Source organism: Carassius gibelio, chromosome A5 (genome assembly GCF_023724105.1).
Source record: "Carassius gibelio isolate Cgi1373 ecotype wild population from Czech Republic chromosome A5, carGib1.2-hapl.c, whole genome shotgun sequence".
NCBI lineage: Eukaryota > Metazoa > Chordata > Actinopteri > Cypriniformes > Cyprinidae > Carassius > Carassius gibelio.
Genome location: NC_068375.1, coordinates 20,349,323 through 20,369,793, shown reverse-complemented (window position 1 = coordinate 20,369,793; position 20,471 = coordinate 20,349,323). Strand labels below are relative to the sequence as shown.

Here is a 20,471-nt window from a genome sequence, read left to right as displayed (position 1 = left end):
GATGTTATCTCACCCGTCAACCTTGCATAACCTGAGAGAGCATGAGGTTTTGCCAGTCTTAGTGTACAAACCCCATTCCAAAAAAGTTGGGACACTGTGCAAATTGTGAATAAAAACAGAATGCAATGATGTGGAAGTTTCAAAATTCTATATTTTATTCAGAATACAACATAGATGAAATATCAAATGTATAAACTGAGAAAATGTATCATTTTAAGTGAAAAATAAGTTGATTTTCATGGCATCAACACATCTCAAAAAAGTTTCTCAAAAAAGCCATGTTTACCACTGTGTGGCATCCCCTCTTCTTTTTATAAACGTCTGGGGACTGAGGAGACAAGTTACTCAAGTTTATTAATAGGAATGTTGTCCCATTCTTGTCTCATACAGGCTTCTAGTTGCTCAACTGTTTTAGGTCTTCTTTGTCGCATCTTCCTCTATGACGCACCAAATGTTTTCTATGGGTGAAAGATCTGGACTGCAGGCTGGCCATTTCAGTACCCGGATCCTTCTTCTACGCAGCCATGATGTTGTAGTTGATGCAGTATGGGGTCTGGCATTGTCATGTTGGAAAATGCAAGGTCTTCCCTGAAAGAGATGACGTCTGGATAGGAGCAAATGTTGTTCTAGAACTTGGATATATCTTTCAGCATTGATAGTGCCTTTCCAGATGTGTAAGCTGCCCATGCCACACACACTCATTCAACCCCATACCGTCAGAGATGAAGGCTTCTGAACTGAGGGTTGATAACAAACTGGGTTGTCTTTTTCCTCTTTAGTCCGGATGACATGGCGTCACAGTTTTCCAAAAAGTACTTCAAATCTTGATTCGTCTGACCTCAGAACAGTTTTCTACTTTGCCACAGTCCATTTTAAAGAGCCTTGGCCCAGAGAAAATGCCTATGCTTCTGGATCATGTTTAGATATGACTTCTTTTTTGACCTATAGAGTTATAGCCGGCAACAGCGAATGGCACAGTGGATTGTGTTCAACGACAATGTTTTCTAGAAGTATTCCTGATCCCATGTTGTGATTTCCATTACAGTAGCATTCTTATATGTGATGCAGAGCCGTCTAATGGCCCGAAGATCACAGAAATCTAGTATGGTGTTCCGGCCTTGACCCTTACACACAGAGATTGTTCCAGATTCTCTGAATCTTTGGAGGATATTATGCACTGTAGATGATGATAACTTCAAACTCTTTGCAATTTTTCTCTGAGAAATTCCTTTCTGATATTGCTCCACTATTTTTCCCCGCAGCATTGGGGGAATTGGTGATCCTCTGCCCATCTTGACTTCTGAGAGACACTGCCACTCTGAGAGGCTCTTTTTATACCCAATCATGTTGCCAATTGACCTAATAAGTTGCAAATTGGTCCTCCAGCTGTTACTTATATGTACATTTAACTTTTCCGGCCTCTTATTGCTATAGTACATGTCCCAACTTTTTTGGAATGTATAGCTCTCATGAAAACCAAAATAAGCCAATATTTGGCATGACATTTAAAAATGTCTCACTTTCAACATTTGATATGTTATCTATATTCTATTGTGAATAAAATATAAGTTTATGGGATTTGTAAATTATTCCATTCCTTTTTTACTCACAATTTGTACAGTTTCCCAACTTTTTGGGAATTGGTTTTGTATTATTTGAGATCATGCTAAAGGTGAAATAAAAAAGACAGAGCTTAATCTTCAAACATTACAACATTGTCTGTTGTAGACCACAAAGTGGTGTTTTTTGAGCCGAGACACCGATGACTGGGTACACTGTTAAAAATCGCTGTAAAAAAACGGCCAAATTTCGACAGTAAAATACTGTTTTTCATTAAAACAGTGCATTCTGGGTAATATTCATCGTTTTCGAGAAGTAGCCTGCTGCTATATATCGTAAATTAACAACGTTCAAAGTCGACATCAGCGTCTGTGTTTCAAATCACACCCTACTCCCTCATTCACTATTCCCTACATGAGTTTACTAATATAGTCCACCTGACAGAGAGAATGAAAACTAATGAGTGAATTCAGACAATGATCAACAGCTGCTGTTAATGAGTAGAATCACTGAAGAAGAAAAAAACATAACAAGACAAACACATGAAATACAACTGACTTCAGCCACAGCCTTAGATGAAATCAACTAAAGATTTAAACGATCAACAAACAGTTTCACCAACTTCACACATTACTAACCAGACTGACTTTATTTCTGTCAGATCAGAGAACAGAGATCAAAAGATCTTATTGAGAATTAAAGAGATTTAGATGATAATGTTACTATTTCGTTTGACATAACCATTGTGGAGATCAGTGTTTGCTTTAGTTTGGCTCCTGATCATTGACTTTTGCACTTTACATTTTGTTTTATTGCTGTATTTGTATCTTTATGATGCATCTGTTACAGCAGTATTAATTTTGATAGTCAAGTGATTATGGTTGTTTCTAACAGGCATGATCTACTAGACTTAAAGTATTGCTATAATAATCAAATATTAATTTGGTGTTGAAATATTTGAGTGAATGACACTTCAATTTTGTAAGATTGAAAAGTAGTGTGATAACCAGTATTTATGGATTTAACGACTAGTTTTAGTTAAAAAGTATTTCGGGCAGCAGTCCCCACAACACTCAAAGAGAGAAATCAACAATCAGCATATGAATCTCAACAATGGTGACAATCAAAAGGTTCATGATGCAATGCATGCTGGGTACCAGCACAGGATAAAACTCATCCATGATTCCCAGCATGCATTGCGGCATGAATAAATTATGCCCCTGAATTGTTCACTTATTTTCTTGAATTCTTATGTGCTTATAATTTTGCATTTGTTTTAAGTTTTAGTAGCATGTGTTGTGATGTTCAGAACTGATCTGTTCATTTATTTTGTGGATTGTCACCATTGTTGTGATTCATACGCTGATTCTTGATATTTCTGTCTAAATTTCAGCAAAGGTTTTTTTTTTTATTTATTATGAGTGACATTTTCTTAACAGTCTTTCATAACTTATGGCTCAGCAGTGTTCCTTCTCATGCTGTAATATCAATATTCAATAAGAGAAGAGATACGGGATTAGATCAGAAATAATAGTATTTGTTCTTGTCAATCTATAAACAACAATATCAGATTTTTTTTCTTCTGTGTACTTTTGTTTTGCTATAACAGGTTCCAAAGGCGCATTGTTACAGCATGAAAAAAAAAAAAAAAACCTTAGTTGTTGAAAAGTCACGTTCAAGAGCCCAACTAAAGTAAACACTGATCTCCATCATGGTAGTGAAAAAAACACCTAAACCTATTTAACTCTCCATAAGTTCTTCTGTAGACATCTGACATAAATAAAGTCAGTCTGGTTAGTAATGTGAATCTGGTGAAGCTGTTTTAGTAGTTGTTTAATCAGATCTTGAGAGATTTGATGTATTCTTTTATTCAGTTGATTTCATCTAAGGCTGTGGCTGAAGTCATTTGTAGTTCTTGTGTTTCTCTTTGCTTCAGTGATTCTGCAGGTGTTTATCACTAATGCTCAATCATCAATTAATCACCGAATTATCTCATTAACTTCACTGATTCGGTGTTACTCTAACACTCTGTAGTGTGCACACATTATAAGTGTTCATTTAAAACTGAGGATTTTCTTGTGGGGTTTAAAGGGTTAAAGATTTAAGATGAAGAAAAAACAGAATGAAACATAATTTAACAGTAATAAACTGTAATTAATTTACAGGAAACAAACTGTAGAAAAACAGTTATTTACTGGCACCCCTGCTGCCAGTAAATAACTGTTTTTCTACTGTTTCTTGCCGTAAATTAATGGTTGCCAGCAAAAAAAGTGTTTTTCTACAGTTTGTTGCCGTTAAGTCAAGGAAAAACAGTAATATACTGTAAAATTTAAACGTCAGATTTACCAAATGAAAAAAAAGTTAATTTAACTAAAATATTTGTGAACATCCATAGAAAAAAAAATAGGCAAAGTCATACACTGATAATGAGAGTAAATACTGAACTTGACTGTATTAATGTGTGTTTGCACAAGAGAGATCTGTTAGTTGTGTAGTTTCGTTGTTCACCATTGTGCTGGAGAGTAGAGCCTGTGCTTCAGTCAATGATGAGCCACAAATTCGGATCTTCTGCTGCTTTATATAAACACAGTAAATGTGGAGTCGCTGATACAGTGATGATCTCTGTGTTAAGTACTTCAGCACATACATGTGTAATACAGCTGACAATGAGCTGCAGTTATTTGAGTAAAAGTCATGTATTTAGTTACTTTATTACTGCACATTAAGTGTTTGCATCGTTATATTAAGAAATATTCCTTCTCAGTGGACTCAAATGAAATAAGTTCATAGTACTAACATCGTAGGAATGCTAGTTTAAAAACTCGAACTGTTTGAAGCAGTGGGAGTGGAGTTAATTTCCATGGTAGAATTTACGGTAAAATACTGTTAAAAAATAAGAGTGGTAAATTAATGGTTAAGAGCTGTAAATTAACAGTACTTTACTGGCGCCCCTGCTGCCAGAAAATTACTGTTATTTAACGGCAAAATTTTTTACAGTGTATCCTAGAATTGGCACCTCTCCATTGCAGGACTTCACAGTAGTTACAATTCCAATAAAGCTGGTATTTTAATTCAAGCCTTTGTGGTGGGCATTAAATAATGTTAGCTTAAATAATGAGACTATGAAACGCTATTCTAACATCAAACACAGAATTTTTATTTCATTTTTAAATGGTTTCAACAGCTGCTGCATACAGTAAGTAAATAAACCCAGGTCTCATTTATTGTTTGGGTGCCAACTGAACTGTGAACTGCCTGCAATTAAATCGTTTTTTTCCATATCTATTGGGGAAGAAGGGCATTATGGTCCTGATAATATAGTATTGTGACATCATTAGAGCTGCACTGAAAATCTCATGCAAGTCAAATTTCATCCCTCACAGTTTTTACTGATGTTAATATTAAGATTTGATGCTGCTTTTGTGTCTTTCATACTTTTCCTTTTTTTAATGTGGGTGTAGTTCTTCTGTGACATGAGTAACTAATGAATCAGGGAAACTGGAAAAGTAATGGTGGGAAAGGTATGAGACAACTCAAAGAAGCGTACAGTAGTAGGTTGAGAAAACAGAAAACTTGATCATTTTTACTGATACATTTCTACAGAAAGAGACATTGTTCTACTAAAAGAAAGGAAGATCCTTTAAAAAGTGGTTGACCAACTTTTTTTACAAGTAATTATTAACTTATTTACAAGTCATTATTACAAGTAATAAATTCATCAAAAGTGACAGTGAAGACTTTTATGATGCTGCAGATGAATTTCAAATAAATGCTGTTCTATTTATTATCATCTACTATCTATTCATTTACAAATCCTGAAAAAAACATAATATGCTTTTCACAAAGACGTTAAGAAGCACAACTGCTTTCAGCATTGATAGTAATAAAAAAATGTTTCTTGACCACCAAATCAGCATATCTGAATGAATTCTGAAGGGTCACGTGACAATGAAGACTGGAGTCATCACAGGATAGAAAACGGTTATTTTAAATTGTAATAATATTACTTAATTACTCTTTTTACTGTATTTTAAATTGGTAAGCATAAGAGACTTATTTAAAAAACACAAAAACATTTTTTGAATGGTATTTTGGACGATTAGGAATTAAATGCTGCCTTGAATATTTATATTATCTCACTGTTATACAACAGTTACTTCTGGTTGTCACATCTGATTGGCTGAGAGGTCTTGCAGCATTTCTCACAGAGTGCATCATGGTGGAGGAGCAAACCCACTATTATTTTACAAATTCTACTGTTTTTGTGTCACAGAATGTAATTTTGAATGTAAAGTTGTTTAAACTTCACATATGTGATTCACTTATAACGATACGGTAGTAATTTTATTGTTTATTCATTGCTGATTGTGTGAGGGATACTAGACTGTGTGTAAATGAGCAAGTGTCTGTGTTCCAGTAGCTTTGTGGGACAGATGACACAGGAAATGCCAGTGTTGTCCCAAAGGAGTGTTTTGGCCAGTGGCTTAACTCACCCTGTCCGGTTAGTGATTTTACAACCAAAGGTCACACATTTATCAGAGAAGTGTTGAAGAAAGCTACATATTTGTGATACATTGATATTTAAAACATGCAAGGTCATGCAGGGAATGCATGGACAGATAAACAGTATACCGGGAAGGCAATGTAATCAAAGCATCTGCCAAATGCACAAATGTAAATGTTTGTAATGCTTGATGTTCAAGATGTTTTGCTAGAGCTGGTGGCCTTGAGCCCAAAGTCCTCATCTGAGAACGAGAGAAAGACAGAATGGGCGGATAGAAAGGGTTCCAGTGTAATTGTCTAAGAAAACCATTTGAAATAATTAAACATTATATATAATGATAGTTGTTGTTTTTTTTTTTCAGCTCAAACTCAGTTGTCATTACATAAATGATTATGGCCATCCCCCATCCAATTGTGACTAATATATTAGGATCACAGCTGCCCCACAATAAATAAAACAAGCTTGGAAAGTTTACAGAGTTTAAGATTTTGGAGGTCAGCAGTAGATTTCCTTTAAAGGGTAATAACAGCATTGTTGATGGAAAATAGGAAGTCAGTAGGATAGGAATAGTCAATAGGAAGTCAGTTGATTCTGATAAGAGGCGTAGTAACCTTTTTGGCCATGATGCCTTGTTGAAAAGATCTGTCATCTCAAATGGACTTCCTGCACAGATAAAGTTGTATAGAAATAATAGAACCTATTTAAGAGAAGAATAGCATGCAAACCTTCCTGTCTCACTTAAAGAGGCTGGATGTATGAGTCAGGGTTACCTAGCTTGTCTTCAAGTGGATAGCTATTTATATCACAACATATAAGGTTACCTATGAAAGGCTACTACAGTTCCCGTTTGTAGACTGGGGTTACGCAGTTGGGTTCATGTTACACACTATAGTTACTTGAGTAAATGAAGCTTTAATCAATGCTGAAACACTAGACGTATTGTTCCTGTTTCTGTGTTTGTTCAGGCTTCATCATGCTAGTTGGAAGCAGAAACCTTGACACACCTGTTGACTCACAACTGTGAATATGTCAAGTTTTTGCTGACCAGTTTTGTTTGTTAGTTACAGTTTTGTCTTAATTGCAGAACAATTAGATTTTCCATGGCTAAAAGCCTGACCGCAACGACTAGTGTGTAAAATCTTTGGACCAATGGTTGATTGTTGCTTTCCACCTCACAGGTTGTTGAAAACTAATATTACGCATTGGCCATAATATTAGAGTAACACATTTGCATGCACAATCTTACACTGAGTATTCTTTGCCAGTCAGCATGTGAGGTCATGTAAACGCCTTAAACACTCTTCTATTTCTGGTGAAGGTCATTCATTGTTTAAGTAATCCCGATAAACACAGATTTTTGCCAGTGCCTTTTGCCTGTTTTTTCTTTTCTCTGTAAATGGCAATATATTAAATTATATGAATTCATTCAGAATAAATAAATTATTTTTTATTTATTTTTTAATATTTTTTTATTATTTAAATTAAATTTAGAATTTATTATATTACATATTATAAACCTAATAATTTTTTTTTTTTGCTCTTTCTTTCTCTCTCTCAAAGACTCATATTTGTTGAGCTGTTTGGCAGAACAGAAACTCCCAGTTCTGATCCCAGAGTTTCTTTCATGCCCATGTACCTTCCATTGTGACATACTGTATAACTGTCATCTGATTCTGCACTTTGACTTATCATCCTTGATATACAAATCTTTCTCCCTCTCTCCATCTCTGTATCACTTATTCACTCTCATACTTGCATGCCATTTCATTTTGCAAGCATATATAACATTTGAATGCCAACCTCCTCAGTCTGTTTTCTTTTCCCATCCCCCATCCTCTTAAATTCATTCCCCCATACTCCTTTTCACCCCCCACCCCATCCTTCACTATTTATTGTACGCTCTTCAGCTCCATCCTTTTGTGTTCCACAGTCTCAGGAAATCCGGATGCATTCTTTCCTCTTCTACTCTTCAAAGAGTTGCCAGTGGCACAAAATTGGCACCCAGGGGTCTAGTTATACTCTCACATAACGAACCAAAATCTAACAATCCGGGAACAATCGCCGGGACACATTACCCATGTATTATCTGTAATCTCTGTGTGAAAGGGGCTATAGATGCCTTATAAAGCTTAGATTACTCCATACAAGCAGTAAAGTGTATTTAATATTATTATTATTTTTATTATACATCTTCATTAGACTCATGTCTCTGAGTTTCAGTCTACATTTCAGGCCTCTTGGCTATTGAACTCGTTTTATTGTGTTGAGCTATTCGCCTGTGCCTGTTCCTGTTCCAGGCCAGCATACACCCAAATGAATAGCGCTTGGCACACTGCATTCAGTTTGACAAGGTTACTGTGCCAGATGGCAGTGTGCTTAAGTTGTTTTGTACTTTCTGCAAAGATTGTTAGAGTGTCCACTGTCCATACTGGGATAGGTTTTCCAGGCCTCTGTCTGATCCTTCAATGGCAGTAATGGTCCCTAACTATTTTCTTAAAAGCAGTGCTTTTTTCCCCCTATTGTTCCCATTTTTTCCTACTTGGTATTGTTGTTTTGCATGTCATGTTCAGCACAAAACATCAACTTCGGATATATTTAACTGTAATCTGTGGTTCAGCACACAAGCAAATTCACATATCGTTGTTGCACACTAAATGCCTCAGGCCAGCTTACTGCAAGCTTGGGCAAACCTTTTACTTCATATTGCTTTTATGAGTGAGGCTTAAATTTCACTATTTAGGACACACTGACTATGAAAGAACTTGGTTCTGTCAGTTCATAATGAGCAAAGAAAGTTTTTTACATATGTAAATAATGCCAACTGCCATTTCTACAAGTGATTTTAGTGTAGTGACATTTGGACCCATTGGTTTTAGGTGTCTGCTTTGAATTTATGATTGTTTTTAAACAGGCCAAGGAATATTAGTGAGCCAAAAAGTACCAAAATGACAGGTTTGTAGACACTGTAGCAGCACTGGCAAGGAGCTATTAGTCATTTAGTAAGTTCAGACTAAGGGGTCTAAAGGGTTTTCTGGAACAGTAAAATATGCCACACTTTAGACTCGACACTTTAGACTTTAGACTCAAATCGTTTTTTGGAGAAAATGCCAGCTTATTTCACAACCACGTAGGTAAATCTCCCTTGGCCTCTTTTCTCTCTTGAGCCATTGATTTTGCTGAATGTTCTTCTCCACAGCTGTTTTCCAGCTTTACGCACTACAGATGGAATGTGGCCATCTTAGGCAAGGTGGACATCCAAGTGGATTTGGCTTGGGAGTTTATTTGAAGTTTATCAACATGGCTTTCAGAGAAAAGATGTAGTCAGGATGTTAGAGACAACATTTAGCTTAACACTTGGATATTAGTCAGGTCAAGTCACCTTTATTTATGTAGCGCTTTAAACAAAACAGATTGTGCCAAAGCAACTGAGCAACATTAATTAGGAAAACAGTGTGTCAGTAATGCAAAATGACAGTTAAAAGCATCTCATCACTGAATTCAGCGATGTCATCATCTCAGTTCAGTATAAGTAGTATCTGTGCAATCATTTGCAATCAAGTCAATGAAGTGTCCCAAAATAAGCAAGCTAGAGGCGACAGCGGCAAAGATCCAAAACTCCATCTGTGACAGAATGGAGAAAAAACATTGGGAGAAACCAGGCTCAGTTGAGGGGCTAGTTCTCCTCTGACCAGATGAAACCAGCAGTTCAATTCCAGGCTGCAGCAAAGTCAGATTGTGCAGAAGAATCATCTGTTTCCTGTGGTCTTGTCCCGGTGGTCATCTGAGACAAGGTCTTTACAGGGGATCTGTATCTGGGGCTCTAGTTGTCCTGGTCTCCGCTGTCTTTCAGGGCTGTAGAGGTCCTTTCTAGGTGCTGATCCACCATCTGGTCTGGATACGTACTGGATCCGGGCGACTGCAGTGACCCTCTGATCTGGATACAGACTGGATCTAGTGGCTACGTGACCTCGGAATAAGAGAGAAACAGACTAATATTAGCGTAGATGCCATTCTTCTGACGATGGAGCAAGTTCATCGGGTGTTATGGGAAGTGTTCCCGGTTCCGGTTTACTTAAATAATGCAGCCTAAAAATAATTTTGATATTAGAAACGTATTAGTGTGTTATGTGTAGGCCAGGTTATAGAGATGGGTCTTTGATCTAGATTTAAACTGCAAGAGTGTGTCTGCCTATCAACGATAGTCAGAGATATAGACGAAAGCAGATGTCTCTGTCGATAGTCAACATGATATTAGGCTCATTCTCCTATGAATGTATTAAATAATAATAATTATTATTATTTTTATTGGGCGGCCTGGTATAATTCGGCTATCAAAATGCCCAGCTATTTCACTTCAGCACCACATTTCACACATACACACACACACACACATGTGTGCGCAAATGAGAATTAGAGCCTGTAGCCAGTGAATGAGTCTCCATCCACAAACAGATGTACATCGTCTGCAGATATAAGGTATTTCATTGCACTTTAATAAGTAATCTGAACGGCCTATATATGTGCAATATTTTAAACGAGCCCTCACTAACTGAGTTTAATGCCACAGTAATGTTAGAATGTATCTCATTCTTGTTTCTGTAGCGGTGCCTCAGGCTCGTCATGGGGCACGTGGTCCTGAGCGCTGTATGACTGATGCATCAGTCCAATTCAACTCTACTCCAAATAAATGAACTTACCTGTTATGAATACTTTATATTTGACTGATTCTGCAGAACATTTAGACTGATAACTTCCGTTCGCAGATGCAGCAGATTTGTAACAGGACGCGCAATATGAACTAGCTGTTTTAAATACAGTATTTTTATATTTAACGTTAGTTGATCAGTATGTTTCAAAGTATATTTTTTTGATTATTGGTGATTCCATAGACTCTCCATGGAACAAGTAACAAGTATTAACCTTTTACTTCCACTTTTACCAATTTAATGCATCCTTGCTCAATAAAAGTTTTAGTTTCTTTTTTAAAAAATCTCAATGACTAATTTTGAACTGTAGTGTACATTTAGATTTATTTTTAAGTATTTTTTTGATTGTTTAAATTGCTATACAAACACCCACGTAAATCACTCACATCTTAAAAACATCCTTCCAATGTTTCTTCTTTCCTTTCTCCTTTGTGCTGCCTGTGCAAACCTTGTCCATGCACGCTCATTTGTTTATGGCCTGTATTTCAGTCTTTTTTCCCTCTATTCCTCATTCTCTGTTCTTGAGCTCATAGCTGGCTGGACTGCAGAACAAGGACTGCTTGTGTTTTTCTCATCAGACTCTTGACACAGGAAGTGTCTATGTGTGAGGTGAGGACAGTCCAGACGACTTCCAGACAACACCTCTCTCCACTCTCCAGGAAATGTCTAGTGCAGCATTAGATTTCATTTCAAGAAATATATAAAGGTACATTGTGAAGTGTTTTTTTTAATTATTTATCTGATTTAGTTTAGTATTCAGTCAGGCCACACTATCATTGACACATTGTTCTTGCAGTCAGTTCTTGCTTTCATTTGCATGTTGGTCCCTCTGGATTTCTCAGCTTTGTTTTTAGTGTTGTACTGACAAGCTCTTTAAATAAAGTCCAGACCTACTCAGTCTAGTTCTACAGGATTTTGGGTTTTTTGGACTTGTGGTTGGGAATTCATATTATATAAAACCACACTGTACTGTGTTGTGTAACATCCTCAGTTGAGGTGCATTCAAATGTGGATTACCAGGTTACTAGGTGTGGAATAAATCAAGAAAATATGTAATTTGTCAACCACATTTAATGCATTTGGATGACACTTTATTCAACATGACTTTCCTTGGAATTGAATCCACGACTTGTTTATTAAAGTCACCAAAAATCAAAATGGACATTATATTGAAATTCTATACATTTTATATAATATTGCATTGTTTATTATAAAATATTTATGTGTAAAAAAAGAAATTGTAGTTCATTTGCCCTTACAACCTTTCACTCAAATGACATCTCAATTAACAAAATCAAGTCTCATCCTACATTTTACTCATACAAGAAGCTGTTCACTTAGAATTACATCACAAGAGGGAAGAAATGATGATTGCAACTTCTGTTTCATGCTGCATTTGCACATACAAAAGTGGAGAAAAAGTTTACAAAAGTACACATTTTTTTTTGTGAATTCTCCCCATTGTCAACAAATGATTACAATTTCATGCAAGGACGTGGGATTTTTGAGACCAATTCATGTGAAAAGTGAAAGACAGTGTAAATTCAGAGAACAAAAGTCCTCCTTTCAGTTCATGCAAAGCAACTAGCTGCATGTGTGCTCTAGCTCACCAGGGTACGTCATAGATGCCATGGAGATGCAGTGCATGCCTGAAAGACAGTGAGTAAAGTGCTGACTGTTTGTGCTCATTTACTATGTCAATGGGAATGTGTGTGGTCTTTACTGTATAGATAAATACACTTATATACCACGGCATTTCAGTGGAGCTTCATGTTTATTGCTTCATTGATTGGAGCATGATTTGATTTGACCCTTAAATGAACCAATTGGCCACAAGACAACATGCTTTTAAAGTGACCAGATATACAATAGGCTCATGCGTGCTGCTAAATGAAATGCATATTTGTTTGCCTTAATGCACGGAAGCATAATTTTGTAGTGTTGTTTGATCTAAGTACTAGCTGTCATTTTGAGTTTACTAATTGTTCTTACTTAATTGGAATTTATTCATTGCAGAACATGATTTATTATTACAAACCTCATCTCTTGTTAAACTGTTTGGCAAGGCCACACCTACACAGGACAAAAAATGTCTGTCAACTCCAGCACATGGCAGAAGATTTAAGAAAAAAAAGCTCTTATTACTATCTGTGTTAACAAGCTCCCCTTCACGATACGCTTGTGTCAAGTTACCTTAACAGACAGCTGGTATTAGCACATCTCTGATCGCCTGTTACTCTCACTCTGTAGTCCTTTTTATTCCCATACTGGTGGAAGGATCTGGAACGATGATGTCACAACTTGCTAATTGCAGACTGGTATGTTGGTTTGGCTGCACACAGACTCTGATGAGGGGAAACGGTCTGTTATTGTTGCTTGTGTCTGAGCTGTGAGTCAAAAGCCCAGAGGCTTCCAGAGATCAGAAGCTTTGGAGACAATAGAGACGTGATGACGACAAGCTGGTTTAGGTTATCCTCATTCAGTGTCAATTCCAGAGGACAGAGTGAAGGAATTCTCTCTATAAGGTGTTGAACTATACATGAACTACACATAGCTAGATACAATTTTCATTTAGACTGAATTTTGGAAAAGGATTGTTGTTTTGCACAACTGTAGTCTGCACGTTGGATTCGTGATGAGTTTAATGTGAATGTGCACTACTTTTTGTATTTTTAAAGAAGCACATTTGTGCATATTTGCTTAACTTCTGTTGAAAATTCTCATCAATTCCTATCTATTGAGTTTTTTTTTTTTTATATATACAAACATCTTGTAATACGTAGTTATATCTTATTGTAATTTAGAATCAGTTTGCTGAATATATGAATTATCATGCAATGAAGACTATACTAACAATTGTTAGATCACTGAAAAAAAGTATTTTATTATTAACTTGAATAATGGTGTACTTGTAAACATTACATTTTTTTCAAACATTACTTTGAATTTTAAAATGAAATATTTACTTGAGAAATACTTGTTTGTTTATTGTCATTGGTTTAAATGTAAATGGTAAATATTTATACTAATACTTTAAAAAATGTCCAAAACTTTGAACATATAAGCAATTAATTATATATTTACAGTATTTACTGTTTATATTAAATCATATTATTTATAGCCCTCCTGAGGTTAATAAATAGTCCCCCATATGTGTCATCTAAGGGAGGAGTTTTTAGAAATGAACTTCAGGCTCTCGCTTAATAAATATATTATGGAAGTGAGAGATGCATTGGAAATGATTAAAAGTGCCCAGCTCTTGCTGGACAAGTTTGATCCATGAGCCAGGCTGTTATTACATATTATTATAGGATTTACTTGACATTTTACATTGACTAACTGTTGGAACAGACCAAGCGTTTTCCCAGAGATTAACCGGTTAATAATGGCAGCTGTGGTGTACAGTTCAACAGCAAGTTCAACAGTAAGCCAACTGATAGATTTATCATTATTTGCACCTGATACACAGCAGTAAACTGGGGCGTTTTATTTTTGTAATATTGAAAATGTATATTCTTGGGACTACTTTCTCACATTGATAGAAATTTGTTGGGTTGTTTCTAGTTAATTGTTGTAAGTAAGCAATGATGAATATAATCGGGCTCTTTAAAAGTAACGATTCAAAATACACAGCGAATTAAAAAACGATTCAAAATACACAGCGAATTAAAAAACGATTCAAAATACACAGCGAATTAAAAAACGATTCAAAATACACAGCGAATTAAAAAACTTGCCAATGTGTGCTGAACTCCCATCAACAGAAAAAGTGTGCATGCTTATTATGACTATTACGGTAATTGAAGTGTTTTTCATTCAGTTGGTCAGTCAGTCTAGAACACCAAAGCCTGTCAACCTCTTCAGAAGAAAAAAAAAACCTTCTTAAGAAAAATATTTGAGAACTTCTTAAAGTTTTCAGAACTGAATTTAATAACATTTCAATTGAACTTAGAATTTTTCTTAAAATATTTCTAAACTTTTATCTTCACAATGTTTTTGTGAATCCTGTCCGGGAACTGATATTTTACTCAAAGAATATGCCTACATTTATTTCTTGTGTTAGGAATGGCATTTGAAAACTCTATGGATGTGTCTTTGAGTGCCAATTTCATCAGCTGCCATTTAAAACAAGAAGCCTCACCAAAAGTGTTGCACCAAAATAACTGCCACAGAAGGGAGCCTTTCCAAAAAGCTTTACAACTGTGATCCCAATTCCCTAAGCAGGGAAATTGGCAATGGACCAATCCAACAAATGCAGCATTGCACTGAATCTCAAGTCTTATTAATCTCACAAATCAAGTGCCCCATCTGCATTTCACTGTTTGCTTTGGTGTGGCCGGGTGGCCCTGATACAAAATCCATTCATTTTTCTTAGCCTCAGTTCCAAGTAATAGTCCCAGTGCATGATGCATAACCACAGAAAGCTGTGACCTGGGTTCAAATACTGTTCTGTGTATTCATACTCTATGAATACACTTGCTATTAGAGCTAGTAGCCCCAGGATCATCGGGTAAAAAGCCCTGACTTGAGCCTGTCAGATTTAGAGTTTCACTAACAATGAATAATCATAGGCAACGACAGCGGGCTTCAAACTCAAATTGAAGCAAATATTTGGAACTTTTGCTGAAAAATCAGGAAACTACTGGCAATAATACAGGAAGAGAGACAGAGAGATGACTCAGGTCAGCTATTCTGTAAGAACATTTAGTATACGCATTACTCCAGAGAAGACCTGCTAGGTTTACTAAGGTCAGTGCTTGGTATGCATCATACATGTCCAATATTTGGAGCATTCTGGAATAGTGTGAACATGTAAGATAAATACATGGACAATGTACACATGGTCCTCACACTCAAGCCCACTTACTGCATTATTGTAGGCCCTCTATGCCCCGCTTCTCTCAAACGCGTTGTTTTTACAAAGTCCCTCCTTCTGACAACCCCAGTCTGCTCTGATTGGCCAACTGACCCAGTGCATTGTGATTGGCCGAACACTGCAAGCACTCTGCAGAAATGTAATGCCCCTTTCCATAATCAAAGCTCGAATGCGTTTGTAGTAAAAAAGCAACGGACGGTTAAGACAGCTGACTCCAATGTGTCACTGTGTGACCCTCTCTCTCTCTCTCTCTCTCTCTCTCTCTCTCACACACACACACACACACACAATTACTCGATGCACAAAACTCAACAGTCAATAGCAAATAGTTAAACTAATAACAAAACATACAGTAGCTGATTCAGAAGTGCCAGATTGTTGTAGCAAAGTCAGAATTACCTTCTCTCCTAGGTTTACAAAAAGACCATCCTTAAAATGCGTTGCTGTTCTGTTGTAAGTAATCTTAAAGATTCCTAAATGCATCTACTTTTGGAAGGCCAAATAAAGTGCTTTTGCTTCCGCCTAGATACACACATTATCTCCCTGACATGGCTGCTTCAACACTAACTGCGGTTTCTGAAACCACGGCTTCTTTCTTTGCGTGAACATTTGGGCAGCAGACGTAGACATGTGGGGGCGTGTTTGAATGAGCCATTTTATGGGGGCATGGCAGAGTCTTATCTTTGATAAAGAATTGAGACTTTAGTCTTTGCAACTTTACAGATCTTCTTCATGCACCAAACGCTTGTAACACTCCAAAGAGAAAGAAAAAAAATCGCATCATATGACCCCTTTAAGATGACATAAGCAAGGATGTGATGTGGATTATTTCTGGCTGTGAAATGCAAGGAGAGCCGTGATTTGTTTCATACTGTGAACGGTCAAGGATCACCATTGATATATTGACTCTGTACTTGCCTCACTTTGAAATGGTTTTAGCACTTGCTATAGTCTGGTTCAGGATATTATGTTACAAGCAGCTTTCAACAAATCTTGTAACTTAACCTCTGTCACTAGTTCCTACAGTGTGCACTGCTGCGTTTTCCTCCAGTGTACCATACTGATGTACTTCTCTTGTCTTTTTCAGGGCTTTATTTACGTATGAGGGTGTGACCAACAATCTCAAACTCACAGATTCCGGAGGTGAGACTGCTCCAAACATTTTTCCGTTGTTGTTTTTTGTCTTAAATTGTACCAGTGCTCAATAAAGCAAAGGACAAGGGGGTAAGTCAGTGTGATTTCAACTGGTTTAGTTGCAGAATTTCATGTGAAGAACTACACTACCCATTAGTGTAACATTTCGCTAACCGAAGAAAGCCATGGAAACAGGAACAGGAATAACAGCAAACAGTGTCCATCCACTCTTATAAAGGATTGTGAACGACATAATAAAATTGATTCAGATATACTTATTATTAAATATATAATCACTGGCTTATTGTTTTAGTATATCTGTAGTTTAATCTAGTATAATATTATCTATAGTTTTATCATCAGTCTTCTCACAGCCAAGGAAAAGCTGGTCTTTTTACAATTATTTTAGGTTTGGAAAAGTGAATTAATCAAATATTGAAGCCAGTCTTACAAATAATAAATGTTACCGAAATTTCAATTTAATAATTAAAATTAATTTGACATGAACCAAGAGAAATGAGCTAAGAGACATGAACCAAGATAAAACATGACCGTCTACAGCCGCGAGAGGGCTGTAGACGGATTTCTATTGGTTCTTGGTTATAAATAAATGCAACTTATAGTCCAGTGTGACTTATATATATATATTTTTTTCTCATCATGACGTATTTTTGGACTGATGCGACTTATACTCAGGTGCGACTTATAGTCCAATAAATACGGTAAATGCTCAGCACTACAATATTTTGAGAAATTGCTCTTTGTGAATGCAATTGTCAAAAAAAACAAAAAACAACAACATATATATATATATATATATATATATATATATATATTTTTTTTTTTTTTTTTCTAAAAGTTTCTTATCCTGTAATTTATAATTATAAACAACAAAAAATGTTTGTTATTTACTTGTACCCAGACTTCTCCCCATGGGCCAGCAGCTCCTGTATAATGTCCTGTGCGTGGCCCACTGCAAACGCCTGTGGAGAAAATTAATGTAAAAAAATACTTCCATAACCAAGGTCACTTAAAATGTGGGCAGTCATTGTTGTGTTTTATTTGAGGTCAACCATGCAACATTGATTTGTGAAACGCTTCTAAATCAGAGAGGATTACCAATTAAAGCTCAGACTGCCAACACTGTTCCTCTTAATATCAGATGAAGCAGAAAAATCTCACTTGAGTGTTGGAGAAAGACCAGCTCTGCTAATTACGTCAGACCTGTCCTGTTCTCCGGAGATTATCATTTTAATATGGGAAAAGAATGCAAGTTTTTCATAGTGGCTGAGGCATTTACTTTCATGTGGCAATTATTTCATGAAGAAGGTTTGGACCTCTAATTTTGTCCCTTTATTTCTCTCTGCCCTATGCCAGCTGGAGGTTTGGCAGAACTGGTTGGGAAATTTCACAGCAGCTGGCCAATGTATGGCCTCTGCAGGGTGGGACTTACAGAAACAGGACAACCACAGATTGTCATGGTCTGCTGGGTAAGTTCACAAGCAGAATCTGTATGTTTATATCAGTTTATATCAGCCATAACAAATCTATGCACACATACTACACTAAAATGTAGACTCTGAGTCCTCTCAGGTCTTTACACAAACTACAAGTAGACAGGATCCTAAACTTTAGATCAAACGCCTGTCTTTCCCGTTTTATGGGGTGCTTCAAATATTTGTAGCTCTTATAACACATACTTCTGGATGAGGTCATTTAGCCTTGTTCTGATTGGATGTCAGATGTTTATACCAAGCTCCTATTGGTTGTTGCCGTGGGGTGTGAGCCTGAAGTGGTTCCTCGTTGGTTGGAGCTGCCACATCATTAAACAGTCTGTGTTTAAGCGATGGATGTGAGGCTCCTGTTGATGAGATGTATCAGTGGCTTCACATCACAAAAGGGCTTTGACCTTCAGACTTGTAGCTGAAGGAGCTCAAATACAGACGGGAACCTTCCTAATATCCATCATGGATCTGGCTGCCAAGGCGATAAGTGGGAATGTTGTGGTTGGGGTCAGAGGTGCCATCTGTAGCCAGTCAGGCATTGTATAGATAAGGGGGACGTGGTCTCTGTGACCTGTTAACTGCAAGAGACTTTCTTGTGAATTAGACTGGTGCATCAAACATCGATGCATCAAACTGATGAAAAGTGACAATAAAGACTTTTACAACATTACAAAATAAAAATATATTTCAAATAAATTTTATTCTTTCTACTCGTCAATAATTCCTGAAAAGATATTAAGCAGCTCATCTGTTTTCAACTTTGAAAGCGTAAGAGCACAAGAGCTTTCTTTCGAAAAAAAAAAAAATCCTAAACTTTTGAATGGTAGCATCTTGAGGATGTTTAAAGGTGGCACCACATTATGTCAAATAGCTTGTGGGTTTATATTTAGATGTTTATTTGAAAGCTTAGGTCTCTTAAATATAATAGAACTGTCACTTCTCGTCACTTCTCACACAATCTCTTCTGTCTACATCAAACAGGTCGGTAACAGTGTGGATGAGATCCGCAGAACTGAATGTGTCAGCCATGTGCCTGCAATCAAAACCTTCTTCAAGGTAAAAAAACAAACAAAAACAAAAAAAACCCTTCGACATTGTCTAGCTGTCTGTGTATCATCTGCTTTCACATAATAGAGTTCCTGAGCAAAGTTTGAATAATGACAGCATTATAATCAGCAGGCTACTTTACTTGTCTGGATGATTCTTCTGACATCTTTCATAAATTAAACTCTTTAAACTTTCATAACTGCATTGTATTTCAGAATCCAAGGTATTTTAATAGTGTGCTGGTTTAAACCATCAATAATCATACAGCATATACTGCTGCAGCTGCATTTGGAGGCATTCAGACGTGGACTGAGTAAAATCGCTCCCTCGTGCATACTGTACATTCATACCATTTTTGTATACATGTACTTCCTGTGTTTGTATGGCTCCAGAATATTCTGCATCCTTTTTGTAAGACATCTGCACTCTCTCTCTTCATATCTCTGTGAAGGTGCGTCAATAAAAGCTGAATACAAGACATATAGACAATGAATCTTGTAGGGGACGCCGCCATAAACACACAGGTTGTGCAGAGATTATTTGGTTATTATTTGGATATGGATGCTAGAAGAAATTCTGATTAAGATTGTTAGACGTGTCTAGTCAGAGCCTCTAATATATCACAGTTCATGCTTTCTGATTTAAATGGTGTACGTGATTTTATCTCTCTTACCTTGCAATTGCTATTTGAACGTACAGACTAAACCATTTTATATGAACACCCTCCATCCCCAAACATATGCATCCAATCCTTTTTATTATTTAAGTTTAAGTTTACATTTAATTTCGCATTGGCCTCTTTTTGGAATAGTGAGGAGTCATGAAAAGGTTAAGGGAAAAATGTTTTGTGTCTATTTGAATGAATGGGTGGAGTATGTAAAAAAGGCTCTCTGAAACCATAAGCCCTCCTAATATGTGTCCAAATGCACTCCTCTGTAATATTCTGAGATTTCCCTCTTTTAAATGGTTTTCTTCCTTTGCTATAGTATCTGTAAAGTGTTGGCTAGCAGCTTGGTGCCAGCTTTTATTGTAGTAAAGCTTTCCTCTCTTGTCACGTCCTATTGTTCTCCTGAACAGCCGAGCAGTGCCACTGACAGGCACCACACAGACTGACTGAGAAGAGCAGAAATTAAAGAGAC

The 20,471-nt window shown here is 36.6% G+C and overlaps 1 protein-coding gene across 3 annotated transcripts in view; it reads left to right on the top strand.

The window, feature by feature from the left end:
• Window positions 1–20,471, top strand: part of LOC128000293 (drebrin-like protein A) — a 39,005-nt gene that overhangs the window by 8,676 nt on the left and 9,858 nt on the right. For all 3 annotated transcript variants that reach the window (XM_052592254.1, XM_052592255.1, XM_052592253.1), the window contains exons 2-4: window positions 16,734–16,789; window positions 18,158–18,270; window positions 19,267–19,341. In XM_052592254.1, the coding sequence (XP_052448214.1) occupies window positions 16,734–16,789; window positions 18,158–18,270; window positions 19,267–19,341 (244 nt within the window). The remainder of the gene's footprint in view (window positions 1–16,733; window positions 16,790–18,157; window positions 18,271–19,266; window positions 19,342–20,471) is intronic.